This window comes from Grampus griseus, assembly GCF_964374135.1.
Source record: "Grampus griseus genome assembly, chromosome: 16".
Lineage (NCBI taxonomy): Eukaryota > Metazoa > Chordata > Mammalia > Artiodactyla > Delphinidae > Grampus > Grampus griseus.
Genome location: NC_139010.1, coordinates 41,387,412 through 41,409,604, shown reverse-complemented (window position 1 = coordinate 41,409,604; position 22,193 = coordinate 41,387,412). Strand labels below are relative to the sequence as shown.

The 22,193-nt window shown below is 53.1% G+C and overlaps 2 protein-coding genes across 5 annotated transcripts in view; one reads left to right on the top strand and one right to left on the bottom strand.

The window, feature by feature from the left end:
* RASSF4 (Ras association domain family member 4) overlaps positions 1–18,089 on the top strand; it is a 34,152-nt gene extending 16,063 nt beyond the window's left edge. For 2 of the 4 annotated variants that reach the window (XM_082674130.1, XM_082674129.1), the window contains exons 4-11: positions 6,610–6,740; positions 8,139–8,230; positions 8,925–9,082; positions 13,068–13,169; positions 13,441–13,492; positions 14,115–14,236; positions 15,095–15,192; positions 16,582–18,089. In XM_082674130.1, coding sequence (XP_082530256.1) covers positions 6,610–6,740; positions 8,139–8,230; positions 8,925–9,082; positions 13,068–13,169; positions 13,441–13,492; positions 14,115–14,236; positions 15,095–15,192; positions 16,582–16,642 — 816 coding nt within the window. In that variant the 3' untranslated portion in view covers positions 16,643–18,089. Of the gene's footprint in view, positions 1–6,609; positions 6,741–8,138; positions 8,231–8,924; positions 9,083–13,067; positions 13,170–13,440; positions 13,493–14,114; positions 14,237–14,888; positions 15,017–15,094; positions 15,193–16,581 lie in introns of those variants that run through there. The other 2 variants (XM_082674131.1, XM_082674132.1) reach the window with 2 other exon arrangements.
* Positions 1,375–2,765, bottom strand: DEPP1 (DEPP autophagy regulator 1). Its single transcript, XM_082674134.1, has 2 exons — positions 2,636–2,765; positions 1,375–2,067 (listed from the first exon to the last, which is right to left on the bottom strand). The coding sequence occupies exon 2, from the start codon at positions 2,038–2,040 to the stop codon at positions 1,414–1,416; it is 627 nt and encodes a 208-aa protein (XP_082530260.1). The 5' UTR covers positions 2,041–2,067; positions 2,636–2,765; the 3' UTR covers positions 1,375–1,413.
* Positions 18,090–22,193: the final 4,104 nt, after the last annotated feature.

The window sequence follows — 22,193 nt, the reverse complement described above, 5'->3', positions numbered from 1 at the left end:
CCGGAGCCTGTGCTCCGCAACAGGAGAGGCCACAGCAGGGAGGGACCCGCGTACCGCAAAAAAAAAAAAAAAAAAAAAAAGAGGACAGATAAATATTGTAAATGTCCAAAGCAATTTTTAAAATATTTTAAAGTCAGAAAGAAAGAAAGGAAAAAGGGGGGAAGGGAAGGATGGAGGGAGGGAGGGAGGGAGAGAGAGAAATGGAAGGCAAAGTAGTTTGCTAGTCCACAGGGCAAGGAGGTGGGGGAAGCTGAACCTGGCCATGAGCTTGCCCATGGCCCCAGCTGCATCCTCCTCCTCTCCTCTGTCCCTCCCACGCTGACCAGGGCAGCCAGCTCTGGCTTGGCCCAAGAGAACAGGGCAATGGGTCTTAAGCCTGTCTCTTTGAGTTCTCTGATGCCTCACCTGTCTCCCTGAGGAAAGCAATCTGCCCCCTCCCCTATCCCTCACCCTCACCTCCTTGCTTGCCAGATGCCCCTGGGAACTGGGATTTGCCAGGATGTAGGGACCCAGGGCTGTGGGGGACCCATGGACATGTGGAGTGAGGCCCTGGCCCCTGAACTTGCCCGAGAGCAGGGCACCTGGACAACACCCTGCACTTTGCCCCACGGATAAGTGGCCCTTGGGTGGAGGCAGGTAAGGGTGGGGACGGGCGGGGACAGGGCCACCTGGTCCAGTTGTTTGGTGCCCTGCAGGCTTAGCTGGTGCAGGTTCTGTCTTGGCCATCAGCGTGGGGAAAACGCTCCCCACGACACAACAGGACCTGTGAGGTGGAGCCACTGAGGTACCCGCAGGTGGCCCAGTGACAAGTCCCCCAAAACACAGCAGGTGCATTTGCTGAGACCCCCAGTTTGCTCATGGGCCTCTTGGGGGGAGCAGGGGTGTGGGGAGCCACGGGGCTGATTTGAGAGTGCCCAGGGCCTGGCTCTGAAACCACCAGGGCTGAGGCCTTTGCTTCTCCTCTCCCCCCACCTACTCATTTCCCCACCTGTGAGGCAGCCACGTAAACAACAGGTACTCCATGTGTGGGCTTGTAACATGCGCCCCAGGATGTATGCGCGTTTTAGCCCATTTACTCATCAGCACAACCTAGGAGGCAGGTCCCATTAATTACCCCCATTTTACCTGTGAGAAAACCAAGGAAGAGATGTTAAAATAACTTGCCCGAGGTGATCAGCCAGTTAGGAGTAGTGCAGACGGGATGCGTATCGATTACCACATCATGTGAGATAGGCCCTTATTTGGAGCAGGGGTCTCACTATGAGTTGCCAAAGCAGGAAGCCTCTCTGCAGAGGCTCTGTTCCCTCCCAGAGACCTGCCAGGGGCGGTGCCCACCTGGGGTGGGGGGAGGGAGAGGGTGGAGAGGTGATGCAGACCTGTATGTGATTTGCAGAAGTCTTTATTGGGGAGGGGTCAGAGTTCATGGATCACGGGGAGGTGCAAATAGAGAGTTCTAAGGACGCTGCTGGGACGGGGGCTTGTTGGGGAAACTGCATCCTGGCCAGGTTGCCCAGAAGCCTGGGAGTACTGGCACCAGTCCCTCTGCAGTCTCAGCAGAGAGTGCCCTGGAGCCCTGACATCACTCACCCTCCCTCTGGGGGCCCCCCGGGCCTTGCCTCTGTCCATCTGTCTGCATGAAGCCCAGGGGTCAGCAGAGGATCCAGTCCTCTTTGGCATGTCCCTCCCACTTGGCCGATTTTCCTGAGACTCCCCAAAGAGCCAGTCCAGAGGGTCCACAGTGCTGGCCCCGGGAAGTGTGGGCTGCTGGCCACTGAAGCGGGTGGTGATGTCCTGTAGGGACCCAGTGGTGCAGCTCTTCTCACGGGAACGGGCTGGCTGGTGGGGTCTACTGGGTCGGACCCTGGCTGCAGCCTCATTCGGCACTGAGGTGGGCTGCGCCAGCTGACAGATGGACTTCACGTAGTCATCCAGGCTAGGGGAGGCGGGGGGGTCCTCTCCAGGCCCACTGGGCAGCATCTCCTCCAAGGTCTCCCGAATTGTGGGCAGGTGGGCCACGGAAAGCAAAAGCCGGGACCTCATGGCTGCCGGCCACAAGGAAGCAGCAACCTGTTGGTTGACAGAGGACTGGGGTGAGGGACTAGTGTGCCATCCTGACACCCTTCCTGCGTCCCCTCCCCACCTGAGGCTGCCTGGGTGAATCACATGTCTGAGAGCAGTTTAAAGTCTGCAGATCCAAGACCAGGCTCGAACTCCTGGGCTCTTCCTGCTAACGTTACTTAAGATTTTATCATTACTGTTGTTCAGGAACCTGTACAAATCAGAGAACCCAGCCTCACGGACTGGAGTCAGAGGAAACCTGGGTTTAAAACCAAACTTAGCAGTTCCTGACTCGGAGTCCTTTGGCAAAGTCACCTCTCCAAGCTTCCACTTACTCATCCATAAAATGGGGTTAAAAATACACCTCTCAGGGGCGTTGGGAAAAGCTTATGGATTGACACCTCATGGGAAATTCCATTATGAATATAAAGCCCTCCGCAGCTGTTGTTAGCAGTTAGCTGCATCCTGGTCTCTAACCCGCAGTGAGGCTGTGCGCGTCCCAGGCTGAGAACTGCTTCAAAGATACCCAACGCCTTTTTGTTTTACCTCAAACCAGAGGGCAGTTGCTGTCTCTTACCTGTAGCTGAGGAGGTCTGGGGGTAGCAGGGGAGCTGGATGAGCAAGGAAGTCCACAGAAAGCCCCCAGGAAGCTCAGAGCAGAGGGATCGGGGTCCAGTAGTTGGAGCCCTGTGTCCGGCGTCAGATTACTGGGAGGGGGACGACGAGGAAGATGTGCTACGGCCCCTGTACGATGTGCCACTGTCCAGAGCGGAACCCTCCCTGAGCTGTCTGGCGAACCTCGGGGCCTGGCAGCTGCTTTTATACCTTTCCACCAGCAATCAGTTACCGTCACACGGGCCAAAAATAGCAGTTCTCAGGAAGGCTCTCAGAGGAAAACAGCTTGGCGGGCGGGGCCTGGCCCAGCTTGGAGCAAGGCTTTGCGCCTGTGGGACATTCTGGGAATGTTTACTCTGCAGGGCAGGGGTGGGGTGGCCACTGGGAGAGGCAGAGGGCTCCACTGGGCTCCCACAAGCAACCCTAGGGTCTGCCACCTCCGCCTAGAAGTGTTCCCCACTACACCTTACACTAGTACCCTGCAACCCCAGGACACTCTGGCCCGGTGCTCGCTCTTGCAGAACTTTGGGCCTGCACCTGTGAGGGACCCTGCCAGACACAGCGATGCAGGGCTTAGCCTGGAGGCAGCTAAGGCCAGGCTCCCTGGGCCTGCTGGGAGTTGGGATGTGCCCACCTTCTTCTGGAACCGGGGGCAGCCTGCAGGGTCCTGGTCTTGCTGCTTCCCAGATGTGGTGCTTTCAAATGATAACTGGTTTGTTTCTTTGTTCCCCAGGTATCTAATTAGTACTCCTGTGCACCAGTGACTGTTCTAGGTACAGAGGACATAAGCAGTGAACGAATCATTGTGTCCTAGAGCTTAGCTGTTAGTGAGGGAAAGAATTAAGTACTCAGTGGATGGGTGCTGTGATGTTGGGTACTGATTACAGCTGCAAAGAAAAGGCCAGCTGCACTGTGGTCAAGGGGTCAGGAGGGTCCTCTCTAAGAGGGGACATGGAGCAGAGAGCTGAACAAACGAGGGTCGTGTGTTCCCATTGGAGGGGCAGCATGTGGAAAGCCACTGTGGCAAGAGTCTGCTGGGCAGGGGACAGCCAGGGGCCCATATGACTGGCCCAGGTGGGGAGAAGTCAGTGGGTTTGGCATGGACACTGGGTTTCCCTCTGAAGGGGATGGACAGACACTGCAGGATTTGAACAAGGGTGCAAGAGTCTGGCTTCTGCTTTGAAGGATTGACTTTGCCGCTGTGCGTGGGCTAAAGGGCAGCTAACAGGGAGACCGAGGAACACCTGGCCAGCGTTGGGAGGCCACTGCTGGGGTCCAGGGATGAGTGTGTCAGCACAGGAGGCAGCTGAGGGAGAGGCAGGTGACCCTGGGAAAGCCCTTGTAGAGAGCCAGCACCATGCCCTTCTCAGACAGACCTCACGTCATCCACCTAGCCGTGGGCCCACCTGGAAGGTACCTGTCTTGTTCCCACAGGCAGGGGATGCAAAGCAAGTCACTGAGACAGAAGCTCAGGTCGGAAGTCTGATTGCTGGACAGACCCTAGGTGCCGAGGCAAGCGGGAGGAGCTGGCAGTCCCAAGTTCATGCATTCTGGCTAGAGTATCTCTCATGGGCCAAGGCGTGCGGCCAACCCGTGATCAGGATTTCAGTTAAACATACCAAGTCCCACCTCCATGGCTCTTCCATCTGGACGCTTCTGTAGAGCCTTTGTCTGTTTCTCTGGCTCTCTTTGAATTCATTAGCAATTAGCAAATAAGCCAATAGGCTAAACCGAGGAGGAAAGTGTTGACTGGGGTAGAATTAGGGGGCCCAGGTTGATTTTCCAACTTGTAGAAAGTCCAGGCCCCGGGACCTGTGTTCTCGTCCTGTTACTTCCCCACCTGCGTGGTGAGGGCTGCCCTGGAGGTCCCTCTTCTCTACTTTGGGCTTCTCTGATTTGATCAGAGAACGCTGCAGGCTGACAGGGCCTCCCCTCCGTTCTGATGGGGCCAGGCTGGGGGAGCAGTAGAGCAGTGGTAGGGGGCTCAGGTTGGGCGCACCCATGCCGCTTGTGCAGGGACACCAGGCCTGAGTCACATCAGGCCAGCTGGTCCCCAGCATAGCTTAACCCTGACCTCAGAGGCAGCAGCTCTGCCTCAGCCCTTCGCTTCCCCAGAGCAAGTCCCCCTGCCTCTTTCTTCACGGCAAGGTCCCCAGAGCCTTCATACAGCAACTTTGGAGGTCTGGCCTCAGTATGTCCAGCCTTGCTGCCCCTGCCCCAGCGGTGCCCCCAGAGCATCAAAGGGTCTGGGGCTGTGTCTGCTTCATCTCCTCCACCCAGAGTCCATCATGGGGCTGGTGTCCATGAATAAACATGTCCATGAATGAACACACCGAGATGTGTTCCTGGTGGGGCAGAGGCTCTCTCCAGCGACTTGTCAACATCTGATGGAGGCGTGTGAAGCTAAGTCTGAAAACAAAGACCTGAACCCCACTTTGGGTTTTCTTACTCTCCCCATGGGACCTTTAACTGCAGTGGATAAATCTAGTCTTTCCTTTACAGTTACATATCTGTTACATATTACGTACATACAGTTCCATATCTTTAGTTACATATCTGTGCCTGTGTAGCATCAGTGGTTATCAAAAATAGCTCTGGTTTTTTTTTTGTTGTTTGTTTTCTTTTTTGGCAAATAGTGCAAGGCCATTTCAGAAAGCTATGTGTATTTTTGATAAACTTGAACAGAGGAGAAATATTTTCTCCGTGTATGGCAGGGTGTTTTAAACTATTACTAACTAACCATGAAATCGACACTGCAGGACACCTCTGTAAGCACTGCCAGGGATATGACATTTTCCACAAGGTCCCTCTTCTCACAGGGCTTTTGATGTCAGCAAGGAGAAAGAAATGGCATTTGTGAATCTAAAATGGTGCTTGAGATGGCTTTGGGAGAATGACGATTTAAGTTCATTGCCAAAAGACCAGTATCAAAGCAGATTAGGAGCACATAGCTGGGAAGACCTAGACTCTCTGGAAGCGTGAAGCTGAGAAGGTTTCTGGCAGGTGCTCTGAGGGTGCAGACAAAGCAGCCTGGCCAGGCACACATGTGGGAGTGATGAGGCTGGACACAGGGAGCCTGGAGGTGGTAGCGCTCATACAGGAGCCGGAAATAGGTCAGAGGAACAGAATCAAGGACCTGAGGGGAGCAAGTGGGAGCTGGCTGAGGGTGCCTCTGGAGGACTCTGTCGATTAGGACCTCAGGGTTGGTGGCAGGGGAGTGGCCATGCCATCTGCAGACCTTGGGAAATGAAGGCTGGTCGGGGACTCGGGCTGGGAGCTGTTGTAGATATTCCGAGTGTGTGTGCCAGTGGTGGGACGCGGGACTGTCCATATCCCAGGTGGTGAGGAAAGCAAGACTGGCCCTCAGGAAAGAAGGCAGCTCGGTAATCTGGGGGTGGGTTCAGGCCACTATGGGAACAGTGTGGGGACTGTACTAGTCCACCTCTGCTCTCGTGGGCATGGGATCCAGTGCCCTCGGCACATGCCCAGTAGGGCCAGCTGACCGTGGGTCCCCTGCCCAGGTGCAGCAGTGGGTGGAGAGATGCCCTGTGTTGCACTGGTGTCTGCACAGCCGTGCTTCCCTGGAACGTGTTTCCTTGCCGCTCTGTGGACATGCCTGCCAGACAGCGGCCGCGTTCCTGTGGGACACCTGACTCAGCCGCCCTGTCCCAGACCCTGCGCCTGGGCGGTGGAAGGGCACGCCTCAGGCTTCCTCTCAGCCCCGGGCCGCGTGCCTTGGAGCACATAGAAGTTCGTGGGCCTTCCCGCAAAGGAGGACAGGACGCCAGGGAGGAGAGGGCGTGTCTGGGGAGGCCTGAGTGCACGGTGAGTCCCGTGGGCAGGGGCTGAGTCCTGAGGGCGGGTGGGGAGGGTGGGCAGTGACCCCTGAGCGCGGCTGCTCTGGGGGAAGAGGCTGACCCGTGTGGATCCCCACAGGAAGAAGGGGCTCTGATCATCGAGGGGCTCCTCAACATCTCCTGGGGACTGAGGCGGCCCATCCGGCTCCAGATACAGGATGACAGAGAGCGCATGCACCTCTCCCCCGCCTCCTGGGCACCAGGACACCCGTGAGTGCCAGGCTGGGTGGGGCGGGGCCAGGTGGTCTCCATGACACCCGTTCAACCCGAAAGTATCGTTTGGGGTGTTGGGGGCGGGGGAAGTTGCTCTCAGCCTAGCCCCATTCCCATTTGGGGCAGGAGCATGGCAGGATAACCCAACCTCATCCCTGTCACCCCGTGACGTCCTCAGCCCATGACCTCACCTGCCAACCTGCAGCCTCACCCCCAGGTGGTCCTTCTCCATGACAACCAAATCACCTCCCTCTTGGAGAACGTTCCAGGCTCCCCTCACCTCTGGCTGTGCTTCTCAAACTTTCCTTGTCCGTAAGAGAGAGAGGGCTCTAGGTGGGGGGCTTCCAACACCCTCTGCAAGTTAAGCATCTCAGCATCTCCTGTTCTATGTTAAAAACGCACACAATTTTAGCCTCCTCCTGCTCTGCTTTTATTCCAATATCAGAATTTATTTTTATAAATTTATCAGAATTTAATATCAGATTTATTTAACTATCAGAAGAATGTTTCGATCAGGATGAAATGGCTTTCTACCTGCCTTATCGTTTTAGTGGACGTTTGCCTCTTCCCACCCCACCCCATAGACGGGCAGTTTGCTGCTGCGTTTTGCTTGCTTCTGCATGTAATAAATCCTTCTAAGAGTCAGAAGTTCAAAACATTTTCCCCTTCAGAAACTGAAGTAAAGTTGCTTCTCTGAGAGCCCTTAACACATTGACACCCCTGGGGCGTCCCCAGGTATCCCTGGTCACTCATAGCAAATTTTGAGCCGCACAGACTTTGAGCTTAGAGTTTGGATGGGCTCCTTAGAAAGGAGGGTAAAAGTGGTCACACGAGCTGTCTCAGACAAGGGCCTGCAGAGGCCTCTCAGCACTGGGTTGGATGCTCTGTCTGCTCCTTGCAGGTTCCTCCTCACCGTGTGGCTACTTCCCATCACGCCCATTCCTTCCCCAGCCCACCACCAGCTACCCTGCCTTGGAGACCACCCTGCTCAGAGGCCTGGAGGTTGGCCCCCTCGAGGTTGCTGCTGCCCGGCCCCTGCAGGCCTGAGGGCAGCCCAGAGAGCCCCCTCGGCATGTGGCCGCAGATGCCAGCTGCCTCAGCCCAGCACCCAGCAGCACCCGGGCGCTGTGTGTGTCCCTGTGTCCATGCAACGGCGCCCCGCACAGTACACCGGGTCTTCAGGACAGACTCCCTCTCCTTCCAGCAGACACTGGGGCGATCCTTTGCCTTTCTTTTAATCTTTTACGTTGACTTAATAGGAAATCCTGGCCTCAGCTCTGCCTGCCCTGATTCTTGCCTGTGTCCTGTCCACAAAGGCAGCCAGCCTCTTCTCTTTGACCTGGGCTACGTTTCTCTGCCTGCAGCCCTCTGAGCACCACGATTGTCTCTTTTCAGAAAGGAGCCACCTCTTCAGGATGGCAGAGTCACTGCCCAAGAACCAAGCGCTCAGGCCGGACCCAGGGAGGAGAGTTCCAGAGACAGCTCAGGTCAGGGGGACCCTGTCCTGCTCATCTGGGGTGGGAAGGAAGGGAGGGGTTGGCTCATGACCACCGTCTCTGAATATCAGCTTTGTGGAGTAGCAAAGAATGGCCTGTTTCCCTTCAGCCGCAGCCCCTGCTAAATCCCTCCTTAACCCGAGAGAGGCTTTCTCATCGACTCCTCACGGAGGGAAAAGGAATCAGAGGCTTGCAGAGGTGATGTCGTTTGCCTGAGTCCCTGCAACACGCACCCTTATAGAAAGGAGAGAACATCAGCAGAGGGTGCGGCTGCCTCCTGGCCTTGCAGGCATCTGGGACCTCTTCCCCACACGCCGGGATCCATACCTGTGGGTCTGTCCTCTCTGTGCTCTCCCCTTGCACTCAGTGAAGGGCTTGTCCCAGAGGACAGGGCTGGGGCTGTCAAAGTCCTGCTCTGGATCCCTGGAGACAGAGACCCGGAGGCTTATGGCCATGTGGCATGGTGACACAGGTTATCCTGTCTGGGGGTCACCTTTCCCATCTGCAAAGTGGGCATCACGCAGGCTGGACCCCAGCCTCCGACACAGGGACAGTGGTGACATCGCCGTCTGCTGCAGCCCAGTGCTACAGGGAGCCACGCTCCACACTTGGGACCACCACGGGAGCAGTTCTGTCACCACCGCCCTCACCCCAGCCTGACCCCCTCATCCACTTCTCACCACAGAGCCCGTGGAGGAGGACGAGGAGACCCCACAGCTTATGCGGACCAAGAGCGATGCAGCCTGTGTGATCCAGAGGCGGCCCAGGTGCCGCGCCCCCAGTGAGGCCCAGAGGATCCGGCGACATCGGTTCTCTATCAACGGGCACTTTTACAACCACAAGGTGATGTCCCAGCCTGGCCTCTTCCCTGGGCCCTGAAGCTGAGGCCACAGGGAACAGCCCCAAGCACGGGTGTAACCACTGGGCCTTCTGTAGGCCGGGCTCCGTGGCGGTCATGCCAGAATTCAGCTTCACCATGGCCCTGTGTGCAGATGTGCTCATGCCCCTGTCCCAGTGGAGAAACGGGCTCAGGAGGAGAACTGTCTCACCCAAAGTCACATCAAAATATCATTCCGCTTTATGGCCCCAAAGCCTGTATATTTTCCATCACACACTCACTGTCAATTCATTCTCAAAAGTTGCATGGAGGTCTTCCCTGGTGGCGCAGTGGTTGAGAGTCCGCCTGCCGATGCAGGGGACACGGGTTCATGCCCCGGTCTGGGAAGATCCCACATGCTACAGAGCGGCTGGGCCCGTGAGCCATAGCCACTGAGCCTGCGCGTCCGGAGCCTGTGCTCCGCAACGGGAGAGGCCACAACAGTGAGAGGCCCACATACCGCAAAAAAAAAAAAAAAAGTTGCACGGATATTTGGAAAGTGATACCAAATTCACTTTTAATCAGGCGATTTTCTATGAGGTTTCCACCCAAGCTCAGTTGATATGGGAACGTCCTGTCCCCTACTGTCATTTCCACTTGGTAGATGAAGGCAACTAGGTTGAGGTGTGCCCAGGAGCACGTGTGTCTGTGTCCCAGAGAACCCACCCTTCTCCTTATTCCCAGCAATTAGCCTTTTGTCCAAGTATTGTACTGACCTCAGGAAAAAGAGCTCCTTCCCCAGATGACATCATTCCGTAAACAAACCAAACTGTAAAAGGAGAAGTTGATTACTATAAATGGCACGAGTGGCCGTGTGGGTGAGGCCCTAGATGGGGCGTGTCCTGGTAACAGAGCCACATCCTGCAGCACTGGGAAACTGGAAGCCAAGGTTTTTAGGTTAAGCAGCTGCCTTCTTGATAGGTGATGACTCGTGGGAGGGGAAGGGGAGCCTGGGCAAAAGGAGGTCTCAGGGTCAGTTCTGAAGGACAGTTCCCCAGGTGAGGTCTGCTGGGAGCCATTCAAGCCACTCTTGGGGCGCCCTGCACTTCGGGATGAAGAATTCAGCAAGGCAGCTGAAAGGACCCTGCTTCACCATCAGGACCTCCCTCCACTCCCTGCTAGGTTTGCAGTGAGTGTTCATGAGGGACAATAGGTTATCTTTACTAAATCCAGGAAAACCCAGGACTATTTGAGAGTAGTTTCCTGAGAGAGGGAGGGGGAGGCAGGGCTGAAGTTAAACAGAGATTAAGAATGTCTAGATTAGCCAAAGAACCCACCATCTGACTTGGGTATTCTTTAAATCTTGCTCCAAAGGGGTTTTGTCCTTAAAGTGTTAAGTACCATGTGCTAGTATTTGAATATATATTGATATGCTATTTTAAGGGATTACTCAAAAATTTAGGAAGACTATTTGCACGGGTTTAGGCTCTTTCTAGTTCTACATTCCTAAAAAGGAGCTTTTTGCTCCATGACTCAAGGTACCAAATAGCGGGGTTTATCTTCAGTACATTCACCTCTACTCTAAAGGAGTCATCTCTAAGAGGGGTGTTGGGCACATTAAATCTTACGTTAGTCATTGCAAATGTCACAGGGACGTGGATATGTCTGATCACTCTGTAGCCTTTGAAATGAACAAATGAACAGTGAGGGCTTTCATCACAGCCTTTCATGTCCATTGGAGCCATCCTGCCAAGAAGGGCTTCTTAGCCAGTCAGCCCAACACTTGATACACTACCCATTCAGGCCCCAGTAAGGGCAGATTTTCCCCCAGTCACAGATTTACCTGCGCCGAAATGTAGACCCATTCCTCCAGGCAAATTGAGTACCTGCCAGGACAGCAACTAGTGTCTTAGGCATGTTGGACAGTTGATTCACATCTCCTGGATGAGTAAGGGGCTCCCTCTTTTTCTCCCTGCGCTACATGCATTCAGAATCAGTGTCCCTAGAAATCAGGCAACAAAGTACTTGAGCCACAGGCAACAATTAAAAAAAAAAAAATTCCTAGAATTAACTTCCTGGGGTTGTTATTCCAGGTTTTATTTCTTAGAACTGTACCCTATTGCTTCACTCAATTATTTTCCAAAAGTGTTCTTATTCACAGCAATGTTGGCTTGATTTCCAGACTGGGTCACACTTAGTACTTGTTTTCACTGCTTTGCCCTGGCCTGTTAGATTCAAATGTGTTCTGTGAGGGGAAAACCATTGTGGTTAGAGATGGGAAAACAGCCACGGTACCCTTGTTCCTACGTGGAGTTGGTTGGTATCTTCTTGAGAAAAAACTTCAGGCAGAAGAAACACTAACAATGTCTTATTGACATGACCTTTCTTCTCCTAGAAATAGCCTGACTACTGTATTCCATATTTCTTAGAAACTGAAAACCTAGGCTGGCTTTCTGTATCACCCAGAGGCATTCTACATTTCACTGTGCAGAAGGCAGGTCCAAGTTGGAGTCTGGCTCTGGTACTCGGGGACCAGCTGCGGACCTGAACAAGTCCCTCGCGCACCCCGAGCCCCTACTGGGAAAAGCAGAGCTAGGGCCATATGGGAGGAATGTGTGAATTGAAATTTGGAAAGCGAGGAGGAGCTTACCCACACGGAAGTCAGACGCGCAGGGAGGCCCCTGTGCCACAGTGGTGAAGCATGGGGTTTGGGGCAGCTCTGCCCTTTCTAGATGGGTGATGCTGACAAGCCCCTTAACCTGTCCAAGCTTCCATGTCTTTCCTAAGAAAAGGGGACTAGTGACAGGTACTTCTAAGGGCTGTCGTGAGAATTAAATCAAAGGTTATATATAAAGTGTTTAGCAGGTTTCCTACCTAGCTAGTGATCATTGAGGACTCAGTAAGCCTCAGACAATGCCCTGGTTGACTTTCATGGATGGTGTCTCATAAACAAAGGCAAGACACCTGTGAGAATGTCACGGGCCCCCATAACTGTGCAGAAGCCATGTGGCTAGAGCACAGGGTACTTGGGAGGGAACCATGTATCATATGTGCATAACATGAGAGGAGCCACGGATGGCACTGTCTAGGCTGTGGGACATGCTGTAAGACAGTACTTCTCAAAGTGTACCCTACAGATAGCATCACGGGGCAGTTTCCTCAAATGCAGATTTTTTTTTTTTTTTTTTTTTTTGCGGTACGTGGGCCTCTCACTGTTGTGGCCTCTCCCGTTGCGGAGCACAGGCTCCGGGCGCGCAGACTCAGCGGCCATGGCTCACGGGCCCAGCCGCTCTGCGGCATGTGGGATCTTCCCGGACCGGGGCACGAACCCGCGCCCCCTGCATCGGCAGGTGGACTCTCAACCACTGCGCCACCAGGGAAGCCCTCGAATGCAGATTTTGATCCAGGAGTCTGGACTCGGGGGGCCTGAGACTGTATGCTGACAGCTGGTCCAGAACACACTTTGAGTTGCAGAATTTTGAAAGGTTGTTCCTCTGGCCAACAGTGTGGGTAATGAATTGAAAGGGCGGAGACTGGAAGGGGAGAGTTGAGAAGCTGATGCAGTATAAGCGGAGGGCCTCACCTCAGGCACCACTGGGAGAATGGAGAGGAGTGGACAGATTTGAGAATGTTCAGCCTTAGGATCAGCAGACACTTGGTGATTTGATGGATAGAAAGAGTGAAGGAGAGACTGGTTCCCCCAACCCCTTGTGAGTTACTTCTACGGCCCTGGTTCCTGGAATCCAGAGAGCTGGACCTTATAGCTTTGTAGGCATCTTTCTTAGAGGCCTCTGTAAGTTGTTACAGCTTCCCTGTGAGTGCCCAGATCTGGGCATAGCTTGTGTGTGGATCTTTGTGGATGGATAGACACAGGTGTTCCCGAAGCTCAGGTTCGCCTACTGCTCCAGCCTGCTCAGCACCATCTGGCGGACAGTATGCCCAGACCCTGTGTGATGTCAGCCCCGTGTCCCCTCTGGACTTGCCCTGAACTGCCTCCCCCTTCCTGTACAGACCTCCGTGTTTACTCCTGCCTATGGGTCCATGACCAACGTGAGAGTCAACAGCACCATGACCACCCTGCAGGTCCTCACCCTGCTGCTGAACAAGTTCCGAGTAAGTCTGGCCACAGACGGCCCTGCCCCAGTTGCTGGTGGTTTGCTGTTTTGTTGGGGGAGGGGGCTGGAGAAAGCCATGGCTCCTGGCTAGAAGGATGACCAAGGTTTCCTCAGCTGAGCTGGCATCTCTGGGAATTTAAGCAGAGAGAGGGGAGGGTCCCTGGGGATTTGTGTGTGTGGCACTGAGGATGTGGTTACTACCAGGGGTCCCTTTCTGTCTCTCCTGTCTGGAAAAGCCGTGGTCTGACTTCCTATTACTACCTGTGCAGGTGGAAAATGGTCCCAGTGAGTTTGCACTCTACATCGTTCACGAGTCTGGGGGTAAGTGTCTGCCTTTGCTTCCTGATCATAAAAACAAAAGTCCCTGTCCATTTGGCAAGCTCACCAGCTGTGCTCCTTCTCTGAGGGCTGGGCTGGCTTGTGCAGCGGGCACGGGGCAGGTGCCCTCCTGGCCTCGGGACATGCTATGCCCCCACCACGAGCATCCCTCCCAGGCCCAAATCCAGGCACACTGTCATCCCTTTGAGAATCCCACCAAAACCACATGGTAAGCCACTCTCTCCAGTAGGTTCAGCAGGGAGTGGGGAGGAATGTGCATCTGGGTCTTCAAGGTGGAACAGAAGCCCCTCGCCCACTGAGAACTGCTGTTGCAGAACTTGTACTGCATGGCCCTGTGTCCAGTGCTGCGCAGCACAGGTCTGATAACTGAGCAGGCCTGGCCTCCCCAAGTCCACTTCCCCATCCCCCGCTCCTTCAGCCACTGTTCCTCTCGGAGCTGGGCCTTCACTGAAGGACATGATCACACATCATCAGGGCAGTGTCCACCACACAACACCTGGCAGTGTTGCCAGGCCCCCTGGACACCTGTCTTCCCTTACGTTCCTGTCCTGGAACAAAGAGACGCAGAGATACCATGAATTTTGTCCACCGCTTTCTTTTTCAGAGAGGACAAAATTAAAAGACTCTGAGTACCCGCTGATTTCCAGAATCCTGCACGGGCCCTGTGAGAAGATTGCCAGGATATTCCTGATGGAAGCTGACTTGGGCGAGGAAGTCCCCCACGAAGTGAGTGAGAGCTGAGGCTCGGGGAGGCCTGCTCCTGAGTTAGGGGCTGGGGGACAGAATGGCAGACCCCCAAGGGCTCTTAAGGTGACCTTGGGCAGAGCCCTCTTGGGCGATGCTTCCAGGGCCCCCATGGCCGTTCTGAAGGACCAGTACAGTATTGGTTTCAGCCCTTCTTCTTCCTGTCAGCCATCACCAGATGTATCAGCTGGCTCAGGGGAGATAAGAAGTTGGGTCTTAGAAAACCATGGCCTGGCCTTTCCCCCTCAGACAGATAGAATCTTTTCCTTCGTTGGAGCGTGGTTTGCTGTCATTGCATTAAAGACCCACAACAAGGGCTCCTTAACTAGGGCCTAACTAGGGCTTATGGAAGGGACCCTATGGAGGTCTGTGTCTCAGGACAGCCTGAGTCCTGGCTGGGCAATGGGCACATTTCCAAACTCCCTGCACAGAAAAAGGCCTGTAGGGTGTGGACCCCAAGGAGAAGGCCCAGTGACCCTGTATCCCTTGAGCCATTCAGACTAGTGTAGTTTCATTCCATTGTTAAAAACAATGGCATTCCCACCGTCTCCACCCCACCCCCAGAGAACACCCAGTGTGACTCCACTCACTATTGAATGCTTTTCCTAAAATTCAGCTTAATCTTTCCTCCCAGCGATCGTAGTTGCCTTTGAGGTAAGAATGGGCTCCATCCTCCCATCCTGGTACACACAGAGCAGTGCTGGGCGTGGGAGGAAAGCAGGACAGCCTCTTCCTTGGATTTAAGACTGCTGAATTGGCCACTATGGAAGCCACGAGGAAAAGAAAACACACTTTTGGCTTCTAATTTAAAACACATTAAAATGTTCTTGGATTTTCTAGGTCGCTCAGTACATTAAGTTTGAAATGCCGGTGCTGGACAGTTTTGTTGAAAAATTAAAAGAAGAGGAGGAAAGAGAAATAATCAAACTGACCATGAAGTAAGCAGCACTTAAAGAGCCAGTCGTGGGTACTGAACGTCAGGGCAAGTCTGCAGGGCAGAGCACCCAGGCCCGCGGCTGGGAGGCCTCTCTCCTCCAGGTGTGCCAGGTGTCCTCACGCAGCTCGGGGACACCTGCTAACCCTGGCTCCCCAGCACCGCCCTCTGACCCCTTGCTCAACACTGACACCAAGCTGGGGTGACAGCCTGCCAGAATAGGGGGATGCAGCCCAGACCACTCATCTAGCCTCGGCAATCTCACCAGCACAGGACAGGCACACGCTGCTGAAAGATGCCAGGAGAGTCAGGCAGGAGCACGGGCGGGCCCTGGACCAGGGCTGTGTGTTCTGCTGGTGACATTGCTCTGGAGGAACAACCGAGAGGGGGCCTGCTTGTGCACCTTCAGCCTCGCCTGGGCCTTTCACGCTAGCCGGAATTCTAGGCCTGTCCCAAAGCAGCAGTTATTGGAACTGCCTGCACCAGCTGATGTTTGCAGGTGCAGGGGACCAGTTCAATGGAAAGGTGAGCAGGTGTTACCTGCTGGCTCCTGGGGAAGCTACCTCAGGGCCCAGCTGTGTGAGGTCAGCCAGGTTGCACATCCCAATGATCTGTCTCTCCCTCTGCAGGGGAAGCTCGGTCCCAGAGTCCCTCTTAGGCAGGGAAGGAGAGAGGCTGCTGTGAGGGCCCGCGGTCAGGGGACTGGTTCCGATTCTGGCATCTGGCTGAATGATTCTTAGAAAGGCTTCTATGTGTGCAGTCAGGCCCCATTCAGGCAGTCAGCAGAGACCTCGATCAGAGGAAACAGTCTACATGCAGTCAGCAGTGTCACCGTGGCTAGAAAGGACTTGAGGGTCACCTGGTCAGCCTGTTCAATGTACAGAGAGGAAACAGCGGCCTGCGATAAGGAGGCAGCACCACGTGACTGCAGAGCCAGGGCTTGAACGCAGGCTTCCTGATCCCTACTTTGCCGCCCTGTATACTCCAACACACTCCTGTCTGTACTGGAGAATCTTTTTTTTTTTTTTTAACATCTTTATTGGAGTATAATTGCTTTACAATGGTGTGTTAGTTTCTGCTTTATAACAAAGTGAATCAGCTATGCATATACATATGTCCCCATATCTTGTACTGGAGAATCTTTGGAATAGAAAGATCACTCTGCTTTGAAGCTTGGCAGGCTCTGCAGCCCTGTTTGACTGCTCCTCAAAGCCCGTGGTCTTGTGGGATGTGGGCCTGGCTTTTCCCTCTCCTGGCAGAGGAGACATAGTGGCCACTAATCAGCCGGTCAGGAGCCGTGGGTCTCCGGGCCCAGCATCTATGTGCTCCCTTGCTCGCCCCCTCCCTGTCCCCTCCAGTAGCAGTGAGTCCTCTTGGCTGTGTCTCCCTCCAGGTTCCAAGCCCTGCGTCTGACGATGCTACAGCGCCTGGAGCAGCTGGTGGAGGCCAAGTAGCCCACCAGCACCTGCCTCTTCCGAAGCCCCCAGCAGCCAGCGCACTCTGAGCGCTGGTGGCCGGGCCCTGATTGTCACACACATTGGTCACACTGGCTGAGGAATCCAGCACCCGTGTTTCTACCTGTCCACCTGCCTAGGTAGCATGAGTCCCATGTCCCTGGCTCTTGGCTCCAAGGTGAGCACTCACAGTGCCCAGACCTAAGCCTGAGGAGCCAGGAACTTGCTGGGTGGGGTCTGCGTGTGAGACTGGCCTGGGCCGTGAGCAGCCCTGAAGCTGTGACATGGGCCACTTATGTAGCTGCATAGCATGGCCAGTTCTGTTCACTCCACACGCCTCCTGCTCAGGAGAGCAGGACATGACCTTGTTTCTAGGGCGTGGGCTCCATCTGCTCTCCCAGTGCCCAGCCCAGAACCACAAGCCCTTATCCTCATCAAACACATGAGCCACTAGACCCCCGTCTGCCCTCGTCTCATGCTGCCACTCAGAAACTCCACTGGGTAAAGCAAGGGCTGCCAGCGGGTATGGGGTGTGCGATGCTCCCAGCCATCACTTCACCATGGCGTCCCTGGCCCTCGAGCCTCTGATGTCACTCCATGAGCCTCACATAGCCCCGTGCCCTGGCAGCAGAGGTCAGACTGGGAGTAAGACCACCAGCAGCCCATCTTCTCTCTGCAACACTCACTCTGAGCTTCCTCAGCAAGACCTGAAGGGATTCTTACAAGGAGCTCGCTGCCAGAAACATGTCAATTTGATCACATTGAGGAGGTGACCCGCGTGGCATTGTAAAGGATGCTGCCAGGGTGCGTGCGGGTCCAGGAGCTGTCCAGGGACCGCCGGCAGTGGCTCGGGAAGGCCGCGCTCTGCCCCGTTGCTGCTCTCCTCGGACACCTGTGTGCCTCCTGCCCTCTCTGGGTGTGCGTTCCTCCTCTCTCAATACTTCCCATCAAAGGGCCACCAAGGGAAAAATGTCTGTTTGAGGAGAAAGGGCTTTGAATTCCCTGGGGCCAGATGCAGAACGATCTGGGTTTGTCAGCTGGTGGAAAACATCTGGAATGAACAAGAAGGCATTTGCAAAAATTGTGTAACAGTTTACATTGGTCATGTGAGGTGTTTGTCCAAAACAGAGCAAACTGAAGACCAAGTTCTCCCACTGGGGCCCATGGATAGCGGATTTAAAGGGAAAAAGTATAAAGTCTCCCAAATACAGAAATTCAATATGAGGGAGATTCCCTCGGTGCCTTGTGCAGCGCCCATAAAGAACAGAGCCTGGGAGCAGCCGTGCCAATGGAACCCACCGTTCAGGGTGAACTTCGCAACAGGATTGCCCCGACCTGGCACCATCTGCACAGAGGCAGGCGCAGAGACGCCCAGGGGAGGGTCCGCTGTAGTTTCTGCTGTCTTTGCTTGCCTTTGGCAGCATAGTTTCCTGGGTACTCAATAAAGGTGTGAGGTATTGAACTGAAGGAGTTAGGTCCAAGCTTTATTTTTTGCTTGTGTGTGTCCACCCTGACCTTCTGCCCTAACCTCTGACACTCCTGTCCCACAGGCCGCGTGGCCAAGTTTGGCAGAAGAGCCAAAGCTGAGCCACAGTCCGCGGCTCATGACACTGACATGACTCCTTCCTTTCCGTGCACATGCTTGGGGCTGGTGTGGGGCCTGAGGACAGAGGCAGCTGCAGGGCCCAGAGGAGGAGTCATTGGTGGGGGTCTGTGGACAGCCTGGACAACAAGCACAAGGGTCACCCCGAATCGCAGAGTCCCAGCATCAGGAGGACCTCGGGAATCTTGCAGGGCTGGGGGCGGGGCAAGGTGACAGGGTCTAGGAGAGGGTAGAGAACGACTCAAACAGGGCTCCTCAGTAAAATAGTGAAATAGCTCCCAGACCGTATTTATAAGCTCAGGTCAAGCACAACTGTTGTCCATTGTTCAGCAGTAATTGAGGGACCGCCTTGTGCCAGACCTGTGCTCAGCCCTAGAGGGACAAAGACAGAGCCATGCTGTGCCCTGTGTTCAGGGGTCTCAGACAAGACCTGGGAGAAGCAGGCCACACACCCTGGATGGTCAGGGGACCAGCAGGGCAGAGAGATGGTGAAGGTCCCTGGAAGGAGGCCCAAGGCTGAGCCCGACTTGCCTAAGAGAGTGTGTGTGACATTCTAGCCTGAAGAGGCCTGCCAGCCCTGGAGCAGACAGGGCTTGGCACATGGGAAGCCATCAGATGAAGAAACCCTCTGTAAACATCCCCAGTTTTGCTTTTGGGGTTTTTTTTCTTTCAGTTGTTACAATATTACTTCATTTAAGGCCTATCTCGATACGTGTCACTTGTGAAATAGAATTATCAAAACTAACTTCTGAATAACATAGCTAAGAAATCACTAACAAGTTGTACAAAAAGGGGAAAATGTACAGACATACCTCAGAGATGTTGCAGGGTTGGTTCCAGGCCACTGCAATAAAGCAAATATCACAATAAAGTGAGTCACACAGATTGGTTTCCCAGTGCATATAAAAATTACATTTATGCCCTACTATAGTCTAAAGTGTACAATGGCATTTTGTCTAAAAAAACAATGTACGTACCTTAATTTTAAAATACGTTATTGCTAAAAAATGCTAACAATCATTTGAGCCAAGTTGTAATCTTTTTGCAATAGAAACATCAAAGATTATTGATCACAGATCACCATAACAAATATAATAATGAAAGGCTTGAAAATTGTGATGTCAACTGAAAAAAAAACACAACCTAAAATTTGTGAGTTATGTTTTATTTGGGGACCTTACTGAGAACTATATCCCATGAGACAGCCTGTCAGACAGCTCTGAGGAACTGTTCCAAAGAGGTAGGGGAGGAACCAAGATATGCAGGAGTTTTTGCTTAAAAAAAAAAAAAAAGCCAAACATGTAGTTGAACACCAAAACATGACTGCTGACCACAAAAATCAGAAGTCTCAAGTTAATGATTTTAGTGCCTTTTGGTGTATGGGAAGATGCAAGAGTCTGGGTTCATTAAAATTATTCCTTAGATAACGCATCTTAACTATCTAGGGCCAGTATCCTGTTTCTCTCCATCCTAAGCTGCCCTCAGGGTGCACCCCTTGGAGCAGCTGCAGTGGCTGATGTCTTGATAGCACCAACATTTCTTGTTTACTGAAATGGCTGGCTACATTTTTTTTGTCCACAGTGAGAATTACCAAAATGTGACACAGAGACGCAAAGTGAGCAAAGGTTATTGGGAAAATGGCACCAATGGATTTATTCAATGCAGGGTTGCCACAAACCTTCAATTAAAACAAACAAACAAAATGCAATACCTGTGAAGCACTATAAAGCAAAGCACAGTAAAACAAGGTATGCCTGTGCACTTCTGCAATCATCTGGGGCGTTACAAAACTTTTCATCAACACTACTTGCTTTTCAGAGGCAATTTGAAAAGCTGCTAATTCAGCTCACCCTGACTTTCTCTGTTTGGCTCTGCGGTTTCCTGATGGTTTGTATGGGAGTTCCATGTGCCTCTCTCCACAGAGCATAGATTATTTGTCATATGTTGCTTAACTCACTGGTATCGCAGGTAGTAAATGTTATCCAAAGATAAAGTGAAGAATTCCTGTGATGAGTGTCCTCTCCTAAAACAGGACAGTCTTCCCAGGTCAGGCCTCCGGAACCAGGGAAAATCATAAACACAGGATAAAATCAACGTGATTGCAAAAGAAGATCTGAACTCAGGAAAAACAGGGTGATTTGCCCAGAGCAAATTACCAGAAGGAACCAAAAAAGAGCTTGTTTTTCCCATGGTGATAACCATATGCTACCTGCTTAGAATGTTTACAAGAAAATGGATTAAAGACCTTCCCACTGTTAAAATAATGCTGTTTGTCCACCCAGGATACATCTGGCCCCTTAGTCCTAGGGAAACAAAGCACGAGGCTTATCCTGTCAGATCAGGTGATCTGTGGAGAAGCTGGCAATACACAATGTGCCCATGTGGGCAGGACACAGGTGCCCTGCAGCTGCAAAGCAGCAGTGGGATATTTTTGTCAGGTGCCCTGCTGGGCAGCAGCCTCCCGGCCCCTCAGTCCCTCAGCCATGATCGGGCAGGAAAGGCAGTCGGACTCAAGCCTTTCCAAATGTAAAAACAGCAAGTACAAGTGCTGTATTTAGCCCCCATGAGCTGTGATTGTCTGGGAGAAAGCCAGCTGCTGACCCGCCCTTGGACTCCCAGCATTTGGGTGGGGCTCTGCTCCCTCCTGGCTGGGCTTTTAACAAAGATGTTTTCTGCAAACTCAGGAATGGGAATTCCCAGAGTTTCCTTTCCCAGAGAACCCAAAGGAAAAAGAAAGCAAAGTCTCAGACTTGGTGGACAGAACCCTTGTTCAGGGGCCCTTCATGGGAGATAGACTGCTCCTTACTGCACTTGGCCCTTGGACCACACATGTGACCGGCTTCTTTTGCATTGTTGCCAAATGCAGACCCAAGGCAGCAGTGCTCCCTGTTGAGACAGTGCTTTTTGGTGTGTGTCTCTGTCTGTCTGCAAGGGAGTGGGGTGCAAGGGACAAAGCCATAGTAAAAGGAAGCTGTCTTGCCAAGACTGTTCTCAGCCCAGAAGCCTCTTCTTCCTAGAATGAGCCCTTCAAATACAACTGGGCTCAGGGACACACTGGACCCCACTGCGAGCTGTTTCCCAGAGGAACCCCAGCCATTAAGGGATCTGGCCTCTCTTGACCCAGTTTTCCCAGAAAGATCTTCTATCAGGTTAGGTGAATATCTGGGGGTATGTTAGGTTCGGGATGTCCATCACACGTGCAAATGGCATTGAGTAATTAACTGGATATATAAATCTAGAGTTCAGTAATATTTGCAACCCAAGGTTGGACTGGAGTTACCAGTTAGGGAGTCTTCAGCGACTACAGATGGTATCTGAAGCCATTAGACTGAAGGAGTTCTGCAGGCAAACGAGGGCCCGGAGAGAAGAGAGGAGATGGGGTGACCCAGCACAGGTTAGGTTGGCGGAGGAGGAGGTTGGCTGTAAGAAATGAGAACCAGGAGAGATCATTACTAAAGAGAAAAAAGGGGGTGTGTTGGAAATCACGAGACTTTGGAGCCATTCCAGTCCTTGGCCATCCACTTATACACTGTCTGAACTCGAGCAAACTTCTACTCTAAGCTTTGGTTTCCTTACCTGTAAAATGAGTATGATCGTTCCCATTTTGTAAGGGCTTTTTGGTATAATCAAGTAAGTTGACTCATGAAAAATATCGGGAACAGTTTAGGCTGTCCAAAAGTACCTCTATATAATAATTAAACAATATTTGTAAAAGAATGAAGTCTCAGGGTGGGATAGGCTGGTGTTGCGTTTCAAAAGCCGTGACACACAGGCTGCAGCTCGTCGGCCCTGTGGGTGGCTCCTCCATCTCAAAGGTCTTGTGGTCCTGGGGGCCACAGGACGCCTTCCAGGGGTAGGAGAGGAAAACAAAACGACAGGAAGAAACGAAAAGTTGCTTTTTTCCGCTGGGCCCGTGAGCATAGAGGGTCACTCCGCCAGGATCCTAGA

Excerpts from the sequence above, each read along its gene's own strand:
- DEPP1 (XM_082674134.1), bottom strand. The coding sequence starts at position 2,040 with ATGAGGTCCCGGCTTTTGCTTTCCGTGGCCCACCTGCCCACAATTCGG.